The 19,610-nt window shown below is 52.4% G+C and overlaps 1 protein-coding gene across 1 annotated transcript; it reads left to right on the top strand.

Moving 5' to 3' along the window:
* The first annotated feature begins 606 nt into the window (after window positions 1-606).
* Window positions 607-18,317, top strand: LOC132837351 (uncharacterized). The gene is made up of 6 exons (XM_060857016.1): window positions 607-715; window positions 3,992-4,189; window positions 5,452-5,517; window positions 10,603-10,788; window positions 15,843-16,103; window positions 17,524-18,317. Exons 1-6 carry the CDS (start codon window positions 673-675, stop codon window positions 17,853-17,855), a joined length of 1,086 nt encoding a protein of 361 aa, XP_060712999.1. The 5' UTR covers window positions 607-672; the 3' UTR covers window positions 17,856-18,317.
* The last annotated feature ends 1,293 nt before the right edge of the window (window positions 18,318-19,610 follow it).

The following is a 19,610-nucleotide window of genomic DNA, read 5'->3' as shown; positions in this document are numbered from 1 at the left end:
AAGGCTGAGGCACTTGGGGCTGTTCTCATTGGAGAAAAGAAGGTTTAGGGGAGATTTGATAGAGGTGTACAAGATGATTAGGGGTTTAGATAGGGTAGACACTGAGAACCTTTTACCGCTAATGGAGTCAGCTGTTACTAGGGGACACAGCTTTAAATTAAGGGGTGGTAGGTATAGGACAGATGTTAGGGGTAGGTTCTTTACTCAGCGGGTTGTGAGTTCATGGAATGCCCTGCCAGTAGCAGTGGTGGACTCTCCCTCTTTATGGGCATTTAAACGGGCATTGGATAGGCACATGGAGGATAGTGGGCTAGTGTAGGTTAGGTGGGCTTGGATCGGCGCAACATCGAGGGCCGAAGGGCCTGGACTGCGCTGTATGTTTCTATGTTCTATGTCCTATCTCTGCATCATAAATAATCAAAAGTATTTTGAAAAGTTTCTTAAAATCTTTATTTTTTTTGAATGAGATAAAGATTTGGAAGTGTTTTAAAGTAGGAAGAAGGTGCTTAAAAGGTTAACTGAAAAGTCTTCAGAGAAATCTGAAGACCGCCCTCGCAAGTTCTCAGTCATGAGAAGGCGTGCCTTAAAATTCACTTCCAAAACTGCCCGAAAACTCACTTCCAAACTCCCTGCCGGCTCTTGTTCCCAGACCGTCCTCTCCTGTGACCCAGGATGTCCCAGGGTGTTGAAGTATGGTCTCCCAGGACGGATCAGGGTGGGTTCGCGTTCATCAGTTGGTGAGAGGTTCATCCTGACCGAGGGGATGGGGTCGGCTGGTAGCAGTTTCCCCTGAATTTGTTGGGGGTGGGTCTGATGAGCAAACGAGAGGGTGAGAGAGATGGGGTGGGGGGGTGAGAGAGAGATGGGTGGATGGGGAAAAAGAGAGATGGGTGGGGGGGGGAGAGAGAGAGAGAGAGAGAGAGAGAGAGACACGCACAGAGAATGTGAAAGAGAAATGAAAGGAAAAGATGCAGGCAGCCAGTAAAGGGGAGGGAGAGAGAGAGAGAGAGACACACAGTGCTGGAGGATTGGGGGGTGGGTGGTGGTGAAGAGATTTGGGGAAAGGGCCAGATGCTGAGGGTCCAAGGAGGGGTTTGGCTGTGGTTAAAACACATTCGATTCCGGGGCTGAAACTATCCGGTGTCAGCGACGTTAACTTTCAGTTTCGATTCCCTGATAAATCAAATTGAGAACAGAAAACAGAGGGAGAAAGATAGAGAGGTGGGGTGGGGGAGAGGAATCAGTGGGGGGGTGGGGGGGGGTAGGGATGAGACTGAGAGACTGGGGGTAAGAGGGAGAGAGAAACAGCACGAAACACAGAGAGAGAGAGAGAGACTGAGAGAGAGAAAGAGAGAGAGAGACTGAGAGAGAGAGAGAGAGACTGAAACAGAGAGAGAGAGAGAGAGAGAGACAGAGACAGACTGACAGAGATGGAGAGAGAGAGAGAGACTGAGAGAGACTGAAACAGAGAGAGAGAGAGAGACAGAGACAGACTGACAGAGATGGAGAGAGAGAGAGAGAGAGAGAGAGAGAAAGTGAAACAGAGAGAGAGAGAGAGACAGACAGAGAGAGAGACTGAGAGAGAGAGATAGACTGAAACAGAGAGAGAGAGAGAGAGACAGATTGACAGAGATGGAGAGAGAGAGATAGAGAGAGAGACTGAGAGAGACTGAAACAGAGAGAGAGAGAGAGAGAGACAGAGAGAGAGACTGAGAGAGAGAGAGAGAGACTGAAACAGAGAGAGATAGAGAGAGAGAGAGATAGACTGAAACAGAGAGAGAGAGACAGAGACAGACTGACAGAGATGGAGAGAGAGAGATAGAGAGAGACTGAGAGAGACTGAAACAGAGAGAGAGAGAGACACACACAGACAGACAGAGAGAGAGACTGAGAGAGAGAGAGATAGACTGAAACAGAGAGAGAGAGAGAGAGAGAGACAGACTGACAGAGAGAGAGAGACTGAAACAGAGAGAGAGAGAGAGAGAGAGAGAGCAAGAGACAGACAGACAGAGAGAGAGGTTGAGAGACAAAGAGCGACAGACAGACAGAATGATATGGAGGGGGTGGACAGAGACAGAGGGAGGGTCGGAGACAGAGGAGGAAGAGAGAGAGACCGGGTCAGTTTCGATTCTGGCATCTCCGAGGTAACTGGGGAATCACAGATAGAGGTTAGGTCAGTAGAAGGGGGAGGGGGTGGGAGGGGAAAGAGAAATCATTGTTGAGGAGGGGGGTCGATATGACCCAGCAGGCGGATCCAGGGTGGGAGAGGGGGAAGGGATAAGTGAGACTCACATAGTATCTGGGGTATTGGGGGGTGATAGTGAGACCCACAGGGTGTGGGGGGTATTTGGGGGGGATAGTGAGACCCACAGGGTGTGGGGGGTATTGGGGGGGGATAGTGAGACCCACAGGGTGTGTGGGGTATTGGGGGGGGGGATAGTGAGACCCACAGGGTGTGTGGGGTATTGGGGGGGGGGATAGTGAGACCCACAGGGTGTGGGGTATTGGGGGGGGGATAGTGATACCCATAGGGTGTGTGGGGTATTGGGGGGGGGGATAGTGATACCCACAGGGTGTGTGGGGTATTGGGGGGGGGATAGTGAGACCCACAGGGTGTGGGGGGTATTGGGGGGTGATAGTGATACCCACAGGGTGTGTGGGGTATTGGGGGGGGGAATAGTGTGACCCACAGGGTGTGTGGGGTATTGGGGGGTGATAGTTAGACCTACAGGGTGTGTGGGGTATTGGGGGATAGTGAGACTCGCAAGACGTTGAATGGTTTCTTTGTTCCCATGTAGTAACAGTCTGATGAAGGGTGGGGGCTGAATCGCCCCCTGTTCCTCTGTAAGTTGCTGGAGGCGGGTAATCCTATTATTGTGTCTGTGTTTTCTCTCTCTCTCTCTGTCTCTCTCTATCTATCTGTTTCTCCTTCCCTTTCGGTTTCACACTGCGTTGTGTTTCACGTGGAGCTCCTGTTGTGGCCAGACCACGCCACCCTCTGAGAACATTGACAGGAGACAGAAAAGTCGATGTTTGATTTGCAAATCGAAGCTGTGGCTGTCAGAACACGTCTCTCCTGTCTGTCCACTCACCTCATTGAGGTTCTTCTCTCTATCAAGTTAAAAATCACACAACGTTGGAAGCAAACTCGCTTCGGAGCGCTGCCCCTTCTTCAGGGAAATTGTTTCCAATTAAACCTGTTGGACTATAACCTGGTGTTGTGTGATTTTTGGCTTTGTCCACCCCAGCCCAACACCGACATCTCTAAATCTTCGGTCTTTCCTGCCCTAATTCCATAAGAACAGAAGACATAGGAGTGGAAGTAAGGCCATTCGGCCCATTCAATCATGGCTGCTGGGCATTTCAACTCCACTTACCCGCATTCTCCCTGTAGCCCTTAATTCCTCGAGACAACAAGAATCTATCAATCTCTGCCTTGAAGACATTTAGTGTCCCGGCCTCCACTGCACTCTGCGGCAATGAATTCCACCGGCCCCCCACTCTCTGGCTGAAGAAATGTCTCCGCATTTCTGTTCTAAATTGACCCCCTCTAATTCTGAGGCTGTGTCCACGGGTCCTAGTCTCCTCGCCTAACGGAAACAATTTCCTAGCGTCCACCCTTTCCAAGGCATGTATTATCTTGTACGTCTCTATTAAGTCTCTCCTTAATCTTCTAAACTCCAATGAATACAATCCCAGGATCCTCAGCCATTCCTCATATGTTAGACCATCCTTACCTGGTGCATAACTAATCATAAACCAATACATACTTGTCTTTGTAAACTAATCAATTTTTGCCACACTCCCATCTGACATCACCATCATCTTTAACATTAACTTATCACGTGATTTAACGAGCCTATTAAAGTGTGCTACCATTACCTGTTACCTGACCCTTGTCAAGTAATCCCGTGCATGCATGATAACGCTAAATTAACGATGTAACTGCCAAATTAACTTCCATATATTCCATACTCCCTGCTTTGCACAGACCTGCATCAGAGGATCATGGTGTGTTTGCAGGAATCCAGTCGGAAGTCAGCCATCTGTCTTGCTCAGGAGCTACATCAGCCAAAAGCAACCGTCCAGCGCTGTTTGTATCAGTTGGAGAGACAAGGGCAGATAAAGAAGGCAGATGACAAGCACTGGATGTTGTGTGGATTAACCGCGGACGATACAACTCCCACACGTACGTACTGCCAGACATTCGCTCAGGTCTGAAGCACCCTACACTGAGCACTGAATCCAGACTCCCAGGGGACGGGCTGCATCAGAGGGTCAGTGCTGAGGGAGTGGGCACTGTGGGAGGGTCAGTGCTGAGGGAGTGGGCACTGTGGGAGGGTCAGTGCTGTGGGAGTGGGTACTGTTGGAGGGTCAGTGCTGAGGGAGCGGGCACTGTGGAAGGGTCAGTGCTGAGGGAGCGGGCACTGTGGAAGGGTCAGTGCTGAGGGAGTGGGTACTGTTGGAGGGTCAGTGCTGAGGGAGTGCAACACCGTCGGAGGGTCAGTGCTGAGGGAGTGCTGCACTGTCGGAGGGTCAGTGCTGAGGGAGTGCTGCACTGTCGGAGGGTCAGTGCTGAGGGAGTGCAACACCGTCGGAGGGTCAGTGCTGAGGGAGTGCTGCACTGTCGGAGGGTCAGTGCTGAGGGAGTGCTGCACTGTCGGAGGGTCAGTGCTGAGGGAGTGGGCACTGTCGGAGGGTCAGTGCTGAGGGAGTGCTGCACTGTCGAAGGGTCAGTGCAGGGGGAACGCCGCACTGTCGGAGGGTCAGTGCTGAGGGACTGGGCTCTGTCAGAGGGTCAGTGCTGAGGGAAGGGCACTGTCGGAGGGTCAGTGCTGAGGGAGTGCTGCACTGTCGGAGGGTCAGTGCTGAGGGAGTGCCGCACTGTCGGAGGGTCAGTGCTGAGGGAGTGCCACACTGTCGGAGGGTCAGTGCTGAGGGAGTGGGCATTATCAGAGGGTCAGTGCTGAGGGAGCGGGCACTGTCGGAGGGTCAGTGCTGAGGGAGTGGGCACTGTCGGAGGGTCAGTGCTGAGGGAGTGGACTCTGTCAGAGGGTCAGTGCTGAGGGAGTGCAACACCGTCGGAGGGTCAGTGCTGAGGTAGTGGGCACTGACGTAGGGTCAGTGCTGAGGAAGTGGGCACTGTCGGACGGTCAGTGCTGAGGGAGCGGGCACTGTCGGAGGGTCAGTGCTGAGGGAGTGGGCACTGTCGGAGGATCAGTGCTGAGGGAGCTGGCACTGTCGGAGGGTCAGCACTTAAGGAATGCCGCACTGTCGATGCATGGTCACAGGACCCCCACAGATCTCCCTAACCCTGTTTGTGATTCCTAACCCCCCTGACACTGTGTGTGTGTGTGTGTGTGTGTGTGTGTGTGTGTGTGTGTTGGGGGGGGGTGGGGGGGGGGGGGGGGTTGGTACTGAAAATGCTTAAACTTGTCTGACCTTCCCCAGCTCCCTCGCTCGTGCCAGTGAACACAATGGCGGGTCCTGTTGTGAGCCACAATGGAAATAGCCTTGGTAAGTCTGATACAGCACTGGCCTTTCTCTCTTTAATCTCTGTCCATTGCACAGCCAGGGCATTGGGACCCTGGCATTGGGACCCTGGCATTGGGACCCTGGCATTGGGACCCTGGGCATGTCACAGAGATCCTCTCCAATGGGATTAATTTGCACAGTGTGGGTGGGGTTAGATCGATCCATCAGGAGCTTAATAGATGAAATGAGATTGGATGAAACCATCTGGGAGCTGTGTTTGTTCCAAATAACCTTTTCATAAAATACTGTGGGAGGATTCAAGCCAGATTCCTATCAAATTAACATCGATGGGAAGGTTATAATGGGTCACTCGAGAAGACTACATTTGACGATTGAGTCTCACAGAGCTGGATTAAATAATTACAATCCCTAAATATTAATTTACCTCCCACCCTGTGAGACACGGTCAAAATAATTCACATCAGTTCCCCCATAAAAGGAAATCTATATGAGTTTACTGAGGGAGGGGGCACTGTCGGAGGGTCAGTGCTGAGGGAATGGGCACTGTCGTACGGTCAGTGCTGAGGGAGCGGGCACTGTCGTACGGTCAGTGCTGAGGGAGCGGGCACTGTCGGAGGGTCAGTGCTGAGGGAGTGGGCACTGTCGGAGGGTCAGTGCTGAGGGAGTGCAGCACTGTCGGAGGGTCAGTGCTGAGAGAGTGGGCACTGTCGGAGGGTCAGTGCTGAGGGAGTGGACACTGTCGGAGGGTCAGTGCTGAGGGAGGGGGCACTGTCGGAGGGTCAGTGCAGAGGGAGTGGGCACTGTCGGAGGGTCAGTGCAGAGGGAGTGGGCACTGTCGGAGGGTCAGTGCTGAGGAAGTGGGCATTGTCGTAGGGTCCGTGCTGAGGGAGTGCCGCACTGTCGGAGGGTCAGTGCTGAGGGAGTGGGCACTGTCGGAGAGTCTGTAACAATCTGCAGTGGCACCGATCCAAAGGCTCTCATTCGGCAGCTTTCCTTTAACCCCTAAAGACCCCTGCCACGTCTGTCTCTACTCCCCCACTCTGAAAAATAACAGAGTCTCGTGCAGCTGAAATCACATCCCACAATCACGCCTGGCTTTCAGATCCGGCCATCTGGTGGACCTTTAGGGTGATTCAGAGTCATGTCCAATTGTCCCTTCCCAGCTCCTATGTGGGGGGGAGGTTTGGGGATGGAGGGGGGGGGGAAGGGGACAATAACAGGAGGGAGAGAGGAATAGAATGGATGGGGTGAGACAGAGAAAACTGGGCAGAGGAGAGACTGAGAAACGTGGACAGGTGACACTGGGAAATTTGGGAATGTGAGAGACTGAGCAGGCTGGGGGAGTGTGTGAGAGACTGAGAGGCTGGGGGAGTGTGTGAGTGACTGAGAAGGCTGGGGGTGTGTGTGTGAGACTGAGAAGGCTGGGGGAGTGTGTGTGAGACTGAGAAGGCTGGGGGAGTGTGTGTGAGACTGAGAAGGCTGGGGGTGTGTGAGTGAGACTGAGAAGGCTGGGGGAGTGTGTGTGAGACTGAGAAGGCTGGGGGTGTGTGTGAATGACTGAGAAGGCTGGGGGTGTGTGAGTGAGACTGAGAAGGCTGGGGGAGTGTGTGAGACTGAGAAGGCTGGGGGTGTGTGTGAGACTGAGAAGGCTGGGGGTGTGTGTGAGTGACTGAGAAGGCTGGGGGTGTGGTGAGAGACTGAGAAGGCTGGGGGTGTGTGAGACTGAGAAGGCTGGGGGAGTGTGTGAGTGACTGAGAAGGCTGGGGGAGTGTGTGAGACTGAGAAGGCTGGGGGAGTGTGTGAGTGACTGAGAAGGCTGGGGGAGTGTGTGTGAGACTGAGAAGGCTGGGGGAGTGTGTGTGAGACTGAGAAGGCTGGGGGTGTGTGTGTGAGACTGAGAAGGCTGGGGGAGTGTGTGTGAGACTGAGAAGGCTGGGGGAGTGTGTGTGAGACTGAGAAGGCTGGGGGTGTGTGTGTGAGTGACTGAGAAGGCCGGGGGTGTGTGTGAGTGACTGAGAAGGCTGGGGGAGTGTGTGAGAGACTGAGAAGGCTGGGGGGGTGTGTGTGAGTGACTGAGAAGGCTGGGGGAGTGTGTGTGAGACTGAGAAGGCTGGGGGAGTGTGTGTGAGACTGAGAAGGCTGGGGGAGTGTGTGAGACTGAGAAGGCTGGGGGAGTGTGTGTGAGACTGAGAAGGCTGGGGGTGTGTGTGAGACTGAGAAAGTTGGGGGTGGGGGTGTGAGACTGAGAAAGTTGGGGGTGGGGGTTGTGAGACTGAGAAAGTTGGGGGCGGGGGTGTGAGACTGAGAAAGTTGGGGGTGGGGGGTGTGAGACTGAGAAAGTTGGGGGTGTGTGAGACTGAGAAAGTTGGGGGCGGGGGTGTGAGACTGAGAAAGTTGGGGGTGGGGGGTGTGAGACTGAGAATGTTGGGGGTGTGAGACTGAGAAAGTTGGGGGTGGGGGTTGTGAGACTGAGAAAGTTGGGGGCGGGGGGTGTGAGACTGAGAAAGTTGGGGGTGGGGGTGTGAGACTGAGAAAGTTGGGGGTGTGTGAGACTGAGAAAGTTGGGGGTGGGGGGTGTGAGACTGAGAAAGTTGGGGGCGGGGGATGTGAGACTGAGAAAGTTGGGGGTGGGGGTGTGAGACTGAGAAAGTTGGGGGCGGGAGTGTGAGACTGAGAAAGTTGGGGGCGGGGGTGTGAGACTGAGAAAGTTGGGGGTGGGGGTGTGTGAGACTGAGAAAGTTGGGGGCGGGGGTGTGAGACTGAGAAAGTTGGGGGTGGGGGTGTGTGAGACTGAGAAAGTTGGGGGTGTGAGACTGAGAAAGTTGGGGGTGGGGGTTGTGAGACTGAGAAAGTTGGGGGGGTGTGAGACTGAGAAAGTTGGGGGTGGGGGGTGTGAGACTGAGAAAGTTGGGGGTGGGTGTGTGAGACTGAGAAAGTTGGGGGTGGGGGTGTGAGACTGAGAAAGTTGGGGGCGGGGGGTGTGAGACCGAGAAAGTTGGGGGTGGGGGGTGTGAGACTGAGAAAGTTGGGGGCGGGAGTGTGAGACTGAGAAAGTTGGGGGCGGGGGTGTGAGACTGAGAAAGTTGGGGGTGGGGGTTGTGAGACTGAGAAAGTTGGGGGTGTGTGAGACTGAGAAAGTTGGGGGCGGGGTGTGTGAGACTGAGAAAGTTGGGGGCGGGGGTGTGAGACTGAGAAAGTTGGGGGTGGGGGTTGTGAGACTGAGAAAGTTGGGGGTGTGAGACTGTGAAAGTTGGGGAGTGTGAGACTGAGAAAGTTGGGGGCGGGGGTGTGAGACTGAGAAAGTTGGGGGTGGGGGGTGTGAGACTGAGAAAGTTGGGGGAGGGGGGTGTGAGACTGAGAAAGTTGGGGGTGGGGGGTGTGAGACTGAGAAAGTTGGGGGAGGGGGGTGTGAGACTGAGAAAGTTGGGGAGTGTGAGACTGAGAAAGTTGGGGGTGGGGTGTGTGAGACTGAGAAAGTTGGGGGTGTGAGACTGAGAAAGTTGGGGGTGGGGTGTGTGAGACTGAGAAAGTTGGGGGTGGGGGGTGTGAGACTGAGAAAGTTGGGGGCGGGGGTGTGAGACTGAGAAAGTTGGGAGCTGGGGTGTGAGACTGAGAAAGTTGGGGAGTGTGTGAGAGACTGAGAAAGTTGGGGAGTGTGTGAGAGACTGAGAAAGTTGGGGGCGGGGTGGTGAGACTGAGAAAGTTGGGGAGTGTGTGAGAGACTGAGAAAGTTGGGGGCGGGGGTGTGAGACTGAGAAAGTTGGGAGCTGGGGTGTGAGACTGAGAAAGTTGGGGAGTGTGTGAGAGACTGAGAAAGTTGGGGAGTGTGTGAGAGACTGAGAAAGTTGGGGGCGGGGGTGTGAGACTGAGAAGGTTGGGGGTGGGGGGTGTGAGACTGAGAAAGTTGGGGGAGGGGGGTGTGAGACTGAGAAAGTTGGGGAGTGTGAGACTGAGAAAGTTGGGGGTGGGGTGTGTGAGACTGAGAAAGTTGGGGGTGTGAGACTGAGAAAGTTGGGGGTGGGGGTGTGTGAGACTGAGAAAGTTGGGGGTGGGGGGTGTGAGACTGAGAAAGTTGGGGGCGGGGGTGTGAGACTGAGAAAGTTGGGGGGTGTGAGACTGAGAAAGTTGGGGGCGGGATTGTGAGACTGAGAAGGTTGGGGGCGGGGGGTGTGAGACTGAGAAAGTTGGGGGTGGGGGTGTGAGACTGATAAAGTTGGGGGGGTGTGAGACTGAGAAAGTTGGGGGTGGGGGTTGTGAGACTGAGAAAGTTGGGGGTGTGTGAGAGACTGAGAAAGTTGGGGGCGGGATTGTGAGACTGAGAAAGTTGGGGGGTGTGAGACTGAGAAAGTTGGGGGCGGGATTGTGAGACTGAGAAAGTTGGGGGCGGGGTGTGAGACTGAGAAAGTTGGGAGCTGGGGTGTGAGACTGAGAAAGTTGGGGAGTGTGTGAGAGACTGAGAAAGTTGGGGAGTGTGTGAGAGACTGAGAAAGTTGGGGGCGGGGTGGTGAGACTGAGAAAGTTGGGGAGTGTGTTAGAGACTGAGAAAGTTGGGGGCGGGGGTGTGAGACTGAGAAAGTTGGGGAGTGTGTGAGAGACTGAGAAAGTTGGGGGCGGGGGTGTGAGACTGAGAAGGTTGGGGGCGGGGGGTGTGAGACTGAGAAAGTTGGGGGTGGGGGTGTGAGACTGATAAAGTTGGGGGGGTGTGAGACTGAGAAAGTTGGGGGTGGGGGTTGTGAGACTGAGAAAGTTGGGGGTGTGTGAGAGACTGAGAAAGTTGGGGGCGGGATTGTGAGACTCAGAAAGTTGGGGGGTGTGAGACTGAGAAAGTTGGGGGCGGGATTGTGAGACTGAGAAAGTTGGGGGCGAGGGTGTGAGACTGAGAAAGTTGGGGGGGTGAGACTGAGAAAGTTGGGGGAGGGGGGTGTGAGACTGAGAAAGTTGGGGAGTGTGAGACTGAGAAAGTTGGGGGTGGGGGGTGTGAGACTGAGAAAGTTGGGGGCGGTAGGTGGTTTGTTTGGGGCCACGTGGGGTTGGCTCCTGAGAGTCGAGGCAGCCATTGCTTGTTCACTGATGTCCCTTCGTTATCTCCCCCCCCGTCCGGCCCAGGTCCACTCGAGCAGGACATTCTCATTCAGCTGTCATCTCGGGGGTCCGCTACTGCCCTGCAGCTCGCCAAGTTCATGGGCAAGGAATCCAAGAAATCCGTCAACCCATCGCTGTACGCCCTCAAGAGGCAAGGCCTGGTCAGGCAGGATGGTGTGACATGGAGCATCCTACCAGCAAGGGAAGGAGGTGGGGGTCCATCCACATCCAGGAGGATATCCAGAGTGCCTTGGAGAGAGAGAGAATGTGGGAAAGGAGGGGGTGTTGGGGTGTGAGGGATGACAAGAGACCATTTTTATTTGATGTGTGTGTGATAGAGACAGAGAGGTCTGGGTGGGATGCTCTTCTGATGGGCTTAATGGCCACCTTCGGCCCTGTGAGGGGAGCTGGGAAGCAGAGAGAGACACTGGGAGCGAGGGGAAAGGTCGAGGAAAGTAGTGGAGTGAGGGGAGTGTGGCAACATCTCATTTCGAGGCAGGGAGTTGGCATCTGTGGGAGCAGAGTCGACCAGATTTTCACAAAAGCGATGTGGAGTGGGGGCAATGGACCAGACCAGCCCCCCCCTCAAAATATTTTAAAAAGGTAGACGTGACTCTTACCATTGTTTTACTTTCAATGGAAAATGTAACGTGCCGTGTTACAGATGCAATTCGATGGGTCGATGTTAAGGAAAATATAATTTATTTGAACACTATAGTTAAAATACAACCATAGAAACGAGATCTGAAAATAGCTTAACTCTTGAAAAACGCAACAAGTATAATCGATGCGGTAACTATTAGAACATAGAGCATAGAAAAATACAGCGCAGTCCAGGCCCTTCGGCCCTCGATGTTGCGCCGATCCAAGCCCACCTAACCTACACTAGCCTACTATCCTCCATATGCCTATCCAATGCCCGCTTAAATGCCCATAAAGAGGGAGAGTCCACCACTGCTACTGGCAGGGCATTCCATGAACTCACAACCCGCTGAGTAAAGAATCTACCCCTAACATCTGTCCTATACCTACCACCCCTTAATTTAAAGCTATGCCCCCTCGTAATAGCTGACTCCATACGTGGAAAAAGGTTCTCATGGTCAACCCTATCTAAACCCCTAATCATCTTGTACACCTCTATCAAGTCACCCCTGAACCTTCTTTTCTCCAATGAAAACAGCCCCAAGTGCCTCAGCCTTTCCTCATACGATCTTCCTACCATGCCAGGCAACATCCTGGTAAATCTCCTCTGCACCCGTTCCAGTGTCTCCACATCCTTCCTATAGTATGGCGACCAAAACTGCACACAATACTCCAGATGCGGCCGCACCAGAGTCTTATACAACTGCAACATGACCTCAGGACTCCGGAACTCAATTCCTCTACCAATAAAAGCCAGTACACCATATGCCTTCTTCACAGCACTATTTACCTGGGTGGCAACTTTCGGAGATCTGTGTACATGGACACCAAGATCCCTCTGCTCATCCACAAGTATCTGACCAATAGCCCAGTATTCCATCTTCTTGTTACTCTTACCAAAGTGAATCACTTCACACTTAGCTACATTGAACTCCATTTGCCACCTTTCTGCCCAGCTCTGCAGCTTATCTATATCCCGCTGTAACCTGCCACATCCTTCCTCACTGTCAACAACTCCACCGACTTTTGTATCATCCGCAAACTTGCTCACCCAACCTTCTAGCCCCTCCTCCAGGGACTAATGAATTATTCTAACACAGTTACACCCCATAAGCGCATCCCTTTGGCAAAAAGGCAAATTCAGAAAAAACAGTCCTGTCTTGCAGGTTAAACCCATCCCGGGGTATCTGTCATTCTGTATATAAACCACCCCGAACCCCTCGATTAGATTCCAGTCTGTAACTCCCTCCCGGGGTATCTGTTATTCTGTATATAAACCCCACCCCGAACCCCTCGATTAGATTCCAGTCTGTAACCCCCTCCCGGGGTATCTGTTATTCTGTATATAAACCACCCTGAACCCCTCGATTAGATTCCAGACTGTAACACCCTCCCGGGGTATCTGTTATTCTGTATATAAACCACCCCGAACCCCTCGATTAGATTCCAGTCTGTAACTCCCTCCCCGGGGTATCTGTTATTCTGTATATAAACCCCACCCCGAACCCCTCGATTAGATTCCAGTCTGTAACTCCCTCCCGGGGTATCTGTTATTCTGTATATAAACCCCACCCCGAACCCCTCGATTAGATTCCAGTCTGTAACTCCCTCCCGGGGTATCTGTTATTCTGTATATAAACCCCACCCCGAACCCCTCGATTAGATTCCAGTCTGTAACTCCCTCCTGGGGTATTTGTTATTCTGTATATAAACCCCACCCCGAACCCCTCGATTAGATTGGAAAGGTAGGAGTCGCCGAACAGGATGTGGCCAGCTCTTACAGACCAGGATTTAAGGTTTTTTTTAACTCCCTCCCGGGGTATCTGTTATTCTGTATATAAATCAAAGGATAGAACCCAAACTTCCATCTGTATCTGAGAGAGGGAGGAAATAATTTCTAAGTAAAAACCAAAATAAAAAAAACTGCAGATGGTGTAAATCAGAAACCATAAACAGAAATTGCTGGAAACGCTCAGTAGGTCTGGCAGCAATGTGTGGAGAGGAATTACAGTTAATGTTTCGGGCCAAGTGACCGTTCTGAGGAAGAGTTGTCCGCCCCGAAACGTTACCTCAGATATTTCTCCGTAGCTGCTGCCGTACCCGCCAAGAACTCCCAACATTTGTTGATGTAAAAGAATAAAGCGAGACTCCAGCAGCTCCTGCCCTAGTTGAGTTATCATAAACAGCTGCTGAAAGCTGAATGTAAAAAAAACCTTAAATCCTGGTCTGGAAGAGCTGGCCACATCCTGTTCGGCGACTGCTACCTTTCCAACTTTAAAAATAAAATCCCAAGACCTCACAATCTATATACCGGCTTTCCAAATAGAAAGATCAATGCCTCTAGTGTAAAAATGCCTTCTTTTTTGGAAAGACAGAAATGACAAAAATAACCTCTTTAATGCTTCAGCATGGCCACATGGATATTATACTTCGAGGTTCAGGATGTACATGTATTTGGAAAGGCAAGGACTGATTAGGGATAGTCAACATGGCTTTGTGCGTGGGAAATCATGTCTTGAGTGTTTTGAAGAAGTAACAAAGAAGATTGATGAGGGCAGAGCGGTAGATGTCATCTATATGGACTTCAGTAAGGTGTTCGACAAGATTCCCCATGGGAGACTGATTAGCAAGGTTAGATCTCATGGAATACAGGGACAACTAGCCATTTGGATACAGAACTGGCTCAAAGGTAGAAGACAGAGGGTGGTGGTGGAGGATTGTTTTTCAGACTGGAGGCCCGTGACCAGTGGAGTGCCACAAGGATCGGTGCTGGGCCCTTTACCTTTTTGTCATTTGTATAAATTATTTGGATGTGAGCATAAGAGGTACAGTTAGTAAGTTTGCAGATAGCACCAAAATTGGAGGTGTAGTGAACAGCGAAAAGGGTTACCTCAGATTACAACAGGATCTGGACCAGATGGGCCAATGGGCTGAGAGGTAGCAGGTGGAGTTTAATTCAGATAAATGCGAGGTGCTGCATTTTGGGAAAGCAAATCTTAGCAGGACTTAGACACTTAATGGTGAGGTCCTAGGGATGTTGCTGAACAAAGAGACCTTGGAGTGCAGGTTCATAGCTCCTTGAAAGTGGAGTCGCAGGTAGATAGGATAGTGAAGAAGGCGTTTGGTATGCTTTCCTTTATTGGTCAGAGTATTGAGTACAGGAGTTGGGAGGTCATGTTGCAGCTGTACAGGACATTAGTTAGGCCACTGTTGGAATTTTGCGTGCAATTCTGGTCTCCTTCCTATCGGAAAGATGTTGTGAAACTTGAAAGGGTTCAGCAAAGATTTACAAGGATGTTGCCAGGGTTGGAGGATCTGAGCTATAGGGAGAGGCTGAACAGGCTGGGGCTGTTTTCCCTGGAGCGTCGGAGGCTGAGGGGTGACCTTATAGAGGTTTATAAAATCATGAGGGGCATGGATAGGGTAAATAGACAAAAGTCTTTTCCCTGGGGTCGGGGAGTCCAGAACTAGAGGGCATAGGTTTAGGGTGAGAGGGGAAAGATATAAAAGAGACATTTGAGGCAACTTTTTCCCACGGAGGGTGGTATGGGTATGGAATGAGCTGCCAGAGGATGTGGTGGAGGCTGGTAAATTGCAACATTTAAAAGGCATTTGGATGGGTATATGAATAGGAAGGGTTTGGAGGGATATGGGCCTAGATTAGGTTGGGATATCTGGTCGGCATGGACGAGTTGGACCGAAGGGTCTTTTTTTCCGTGTTGTACATGTCTCTATTTACAGAAGACAAGGGAAAGAGGTCATAGACTCAGAGATGTACAGCACGGACAGACCCAGCAGGTCCAACTCATCTATGCTGACCTGATATCCTAACCTAATTTAGTCCCATTTGCCAGCACTTGGCCCACATCCCCCCAAACCCTTCCTGCTCATATACCCATTCAGATGCCTGTTAAAAGTTGCAATTGTACCAGCCTCCTCCACTTTCTCTGGCAGCTCATTCCATACACACGCCACCCTCTGGGAGAAAAATTTGTCCCTTAGGTCACCTTTAAATTTTTCCCCTCTCACCTATGCCCTCTAATTCTGGACTCCCCCACCCCAGGGAAAATACCTTGTCTGTTTACCCTACCCATGCCCCTCATGAGTTTATAAACCTCTATAAGGTCACCTCTCAGCCTCCAACGCTCCAGAGAAAACAGCCCCAGCCTATTCTAACCCTCTCCCTATCGTTCAAACCCTCCAACATCCTTATGATTAGTTTGTGAACCCATTCAAGTTTCACAATATCCTTCCAAAAGTTGGGAAACCAGAATTGCACACAGTGTTCTGAAGGGGCCTAACAAATGTCCCTTAGAGTCGTAACTTGACCTCCCAACGCTTATACTCGATGCTCTGACCAATAAAGGAAAGCATACCAAACGCCACCTTCACTATCCTGTCTACTTGCGACTGCACATTCAAGGAGCTATGAACCTGCACTCCAAGGTCTCCCATTGTTTAACAACACTCCCCAGGACCTTCCTGTTAACTGTACAAGTCCTGCCCTGATTTGCTTTCCCAAAATGCAGCACCTCGCATTTATCTAAGGGAGTGGGATTGGTCAGGTGTCTGACCTGAAGGTAGGGCTGACTGGTCTCCCCTTTTACCTGCTTCTTTGTCAGATTCCGCAGGCAGCGGTCGGACAAGTGAGTGGCCGAAAACACCGACCGACAGAGCAGAGCCCCGTGTCCAGATGAACAACTACCATTATTCCATCACCTACCACATTGGCGACCAGATCACCAACATCCAACAGCACGGGGTCACCAGCAATAACATCACCGGTGGTGCCCACGGTAACTGCTACGTCCAAGTGGGCTCCCAAAACACCATGACTGGCAGAAGAGATGCCGGGCAACGGGGTGAGGAGAGACCCACTGCAGGTAACCACCTCACAGTCCCTCGCTGAGGCCATTTCAGCTAGCCCGCTGCTCCAGGTCGTAGGCTCACCCATCTCCGACATTATCCTCTCGTCCTTAATGCCTGAGCCTCCGAAATCCACTGGCGCAGGGGAGTCCAATGTCCGAGAGTTGTGAATGCATGGAATGCGTTGCTAGTGGTGGCGGTGGAGGGAGGGTCATTCAGGACATTCAAGCGACTGCTGGACATGCACACTGTCGGAGGGTCAGTGCTGAGGGAGCGGGCACTGTCGGAGGGTCAGTGCTGAGGGAGTGGGCACTGTCGGAGGGTCAGTGCTGAGGGAGTGGGCACTGTCGGAGGGTCAGTGCTGAGGGAGTGGGCACTGTCGGGGGGTCAGTGCTGAGGGAGTGGGCACTGTCGGAGGGTCAGTGCTGAGGGAGTGGGCACTGTGGGAGGGTCAGTGCTGAGGGAGTGCCGCACTGTCGGAGGGTCAGTGCTGAGGGAGTGCCGCGCTGTCGGAGGGTCAGTGCTGAGGGAGTGCCACACTGTCGGAGGGTCAGTGCTGAGGGAGTGGGCACTGTTGGAGGGTCAGTGCTGAGGGAGTGCCACACTGTTGGAGGGTCAGTGCTGAGGGAGTGCCGCACTGTCGGAGGGTCAGTGCTGAGGGAGTGCCGCGCTGTCGGGGGATCAGTGCTGAGGGAGTGGGCACTGTCGGAGGGTCAGTGCTGAGGGAGTGGGCACTGTCGGGGGGTCAGTGCTGAGGGAGTGGGCACTGTCGGGGGGTCAGTGCTGAGGGAGTGCCGCACTGTCAGAGGATCAGTGCTGAGGGAGTGGGCACTGTCGGAGCGTCAGTGCTGAGGGAGTGGGCACTGTCGGGGGATCAGTGCTGAGGGAGTGGGCACTGTCGGAGGGTCAGTGCTGAGGGAGTGGGCACTGTCGGGGGGTCAGTGCTGAGGGAGTGGGCACTGTCGGGGGGTCAGTGCTGAGGGAGTGGGCACTGTCAGAGGGTCAGTGCTGAGGGAGTGGGCACTGTCGGAGGGTCAGTGCTGAGGGAGCGGGCACTGTCGGGGGGTCAGTGCTGAGGGAGTGGGCACTGTCGGAGGTTCAGTGCTGAGGGAGTGCCACACTGTGTGCTAGTGTGGATGAGGTGTTAAACCGGCCGTACAGTTGATTTAAAACATCCTACAGCCATTACTGAAGGACCCATGGTGCTGGTGGGAGTGTTTCCCTCTGTCCTGAGGTCAATGTTTACCCATCACTGAGAAAGCCAGTGACTCCACTGTTGGCACGTTGTGTTCATGGGGCCGTGCTGTGCAGAAATCCATGCTGCATTTCTGCTACCTGGAGAGTGACCTCTGATGAAACATCCTTCACTGGCAGAGAGATGTGCGGATGCTGAGGTGGACGGTGTTAATGTCAATGTCTTTTTCTGGTCTTGCTCAGGCGGTTTGAAAACTGTCGCTACTGAGTCCCAGGAGGGAGGAGTCTCAGAGACTGGTGGTACTGAATCCCAGGAGGGAGGAGTCTCAGAGACTGGTGGTACTGAGCCCCAGGAGGGAGGAGTCTCAGAGACTGGTGGTACTGAGGCCAAGGAGGGAGAAGTCTCGGGCACAGGCACTGCGTTTCACATCGACATCATCGCTGACCAGCTCTCTGGTCTTCAGATTGGGAACAGCAACCAGATGAAGTTCTGGTCTGACCCTGTGAACGAGGATCCTGTGAGTGATGGTTCTTCAAGTGAAGATCCCTTTTTTGAGAATACTGAGGAAGAATGAAAACTCCCATCATGGTGGGTTTGGGGAGTTGAGGTGCTTCGCCTGGTGTCGGGAGAACACGGGGTCCCAAATGGAATAGGTTTCTGATATTTTATCCCCCTCCGAGGTAACCCTGTCCAAACTGGCTTTCCTGAGTCATCTGGGTCACGTCTTCAATCTGCTGAGCGAAGACTATGCTTTAATCTGAGAGGACACAAACCCAGAAATTGCTGGAAACACTCAGCCTCTCCTGGAGAGAAATCAGTGTTAACATTTTGGGGATGACCTTTCCTCAGACCTGAGGGCAGAGAGATGGCAGCAGCACTACGGCAGAAACACGTTTACTGGAACAGTCTGAGTTGTGTGCAATATTTTAACCAGTTAGGAAAGGGATGCAGAAACACATAGCATAGAGTTCGTGATTACTGAACTGGGGGAAAAAAATGGTATGGAATTGTTTATTTGTAACTGTTTATCTGTAATTAGGATCTAATTACCTGGAATAAATAGTACCTCTTCTTTATCAATCTGGCTCTGAAAAAAAAATTGTTTGGGGAAAGCTAATTATTCAGCTTTCTGACAACTCCAGGAAATGTGGGGCTTGGTTAATCCAGGAAAGGATGGTGATGTGGGATTCACACCCATGGCTGGTGAATAGAGGGACAACATAGACCACTCAAACCATTCTCAAGCAGATCACAACTTTTACAATTTGTTTCGGTGAGTGTACGGTGAAAATTACCCGGAGGAAGTTAGCGAGGTTGACCACCAGGTTTGAAAACAGACAGAAATGTATTCACAAAATTACACAATGAAAGACAAAAAAAGGTAAATAACCCTGACAGAACTAAGTCTATCCAAACGAGACTCGATTATGCTGTTCTGAATGTACACTACAGTCCCAATAAACAATCCCCCTTTTAAATGAAACTATAAAAATGGAACAAATGCTCACAGGTTGACGTTAGAAGGACAAAAGGAGAGTTTTACTTTTAGCCACCTGTTTCCACACAGCTCACTGCTGAACTCCGAAGAAAGTCTGGACTGAACTGCCCAGCTGGAGAGCTGGCCACCCCTCTTTCATTATACAGGTCACTTCTAAGACATGACCACTTTGGCCTGAAGTCTCATCTGTTTACATTTAAACAAAAAGGCCTCTTAATACCCATAATCTCTGTACCAAACCAATCTAATCAGGACCGGGACCTGTTTGTGATCCCACTGAGGGAGAGAGAGAAAAAACCTAAGGGCACAGTATCCTTGAGAAAAGGACCTGCCCACTCTCTGTCCCGGCTCAAGCATGCAATGGTCTGTCTCTGTGCTCTAAATAGATATTCACAAAGGGCAAGGGCGAGGGGATGGTCTGCCCGACGTTTGCCTCCCGAGCGGAGAGTGAGGGTGGCCTGGCCCTGAACTGTGGACCATTTGGGATGGACCATGAAGGGTGGCCCGGGGGCCAGCGATGCTGACAATCCCACCGACCCTCCGAAGAGGGCGTGATCTGAAACCGAACTGACGATCAAATGCACATGCATTCGGTTCTGCCTATCCACACCCACACCCCCTTCTCCCCCACCCCCTTCCCCCCACCCCCTTCCCCTCACCCCCTTTCCCCTACCCACTTCTCCCCACCCCTTTCCCTCATCCCCCACCCCCTTCCTCTCCCTACCCCCTTCCCCCCCTTCCCCACCCCCCACCCCTTCCTCCCCCCTACCCACTTTCCCCCCTCCCCGGCTTTCCCCACACTGGCGGGATTTTCGAATTTGAAAGAGAGCA

Source organism: Hemiscyllium ocellatum, chromosome 49 (assembly GCF_020745735.1).
Source record: "Hemiscyllium ocellatum isolate sHemOce1 chromosome 49, sHemOce1.pat.X.cur, whole genome shotgun sequence".
NCBI lineage: Eukaryota > Metazoa > Chordata > Chondrichthyes > Orectolobiformes > Hemiscylliidae > Hemiscyllium > Hemiscyllium ocellatum.
Note: the sequence above shows the minus strand (reverse complement) of the source record. Positions and strands in the feature narration are given on the sequence as shown.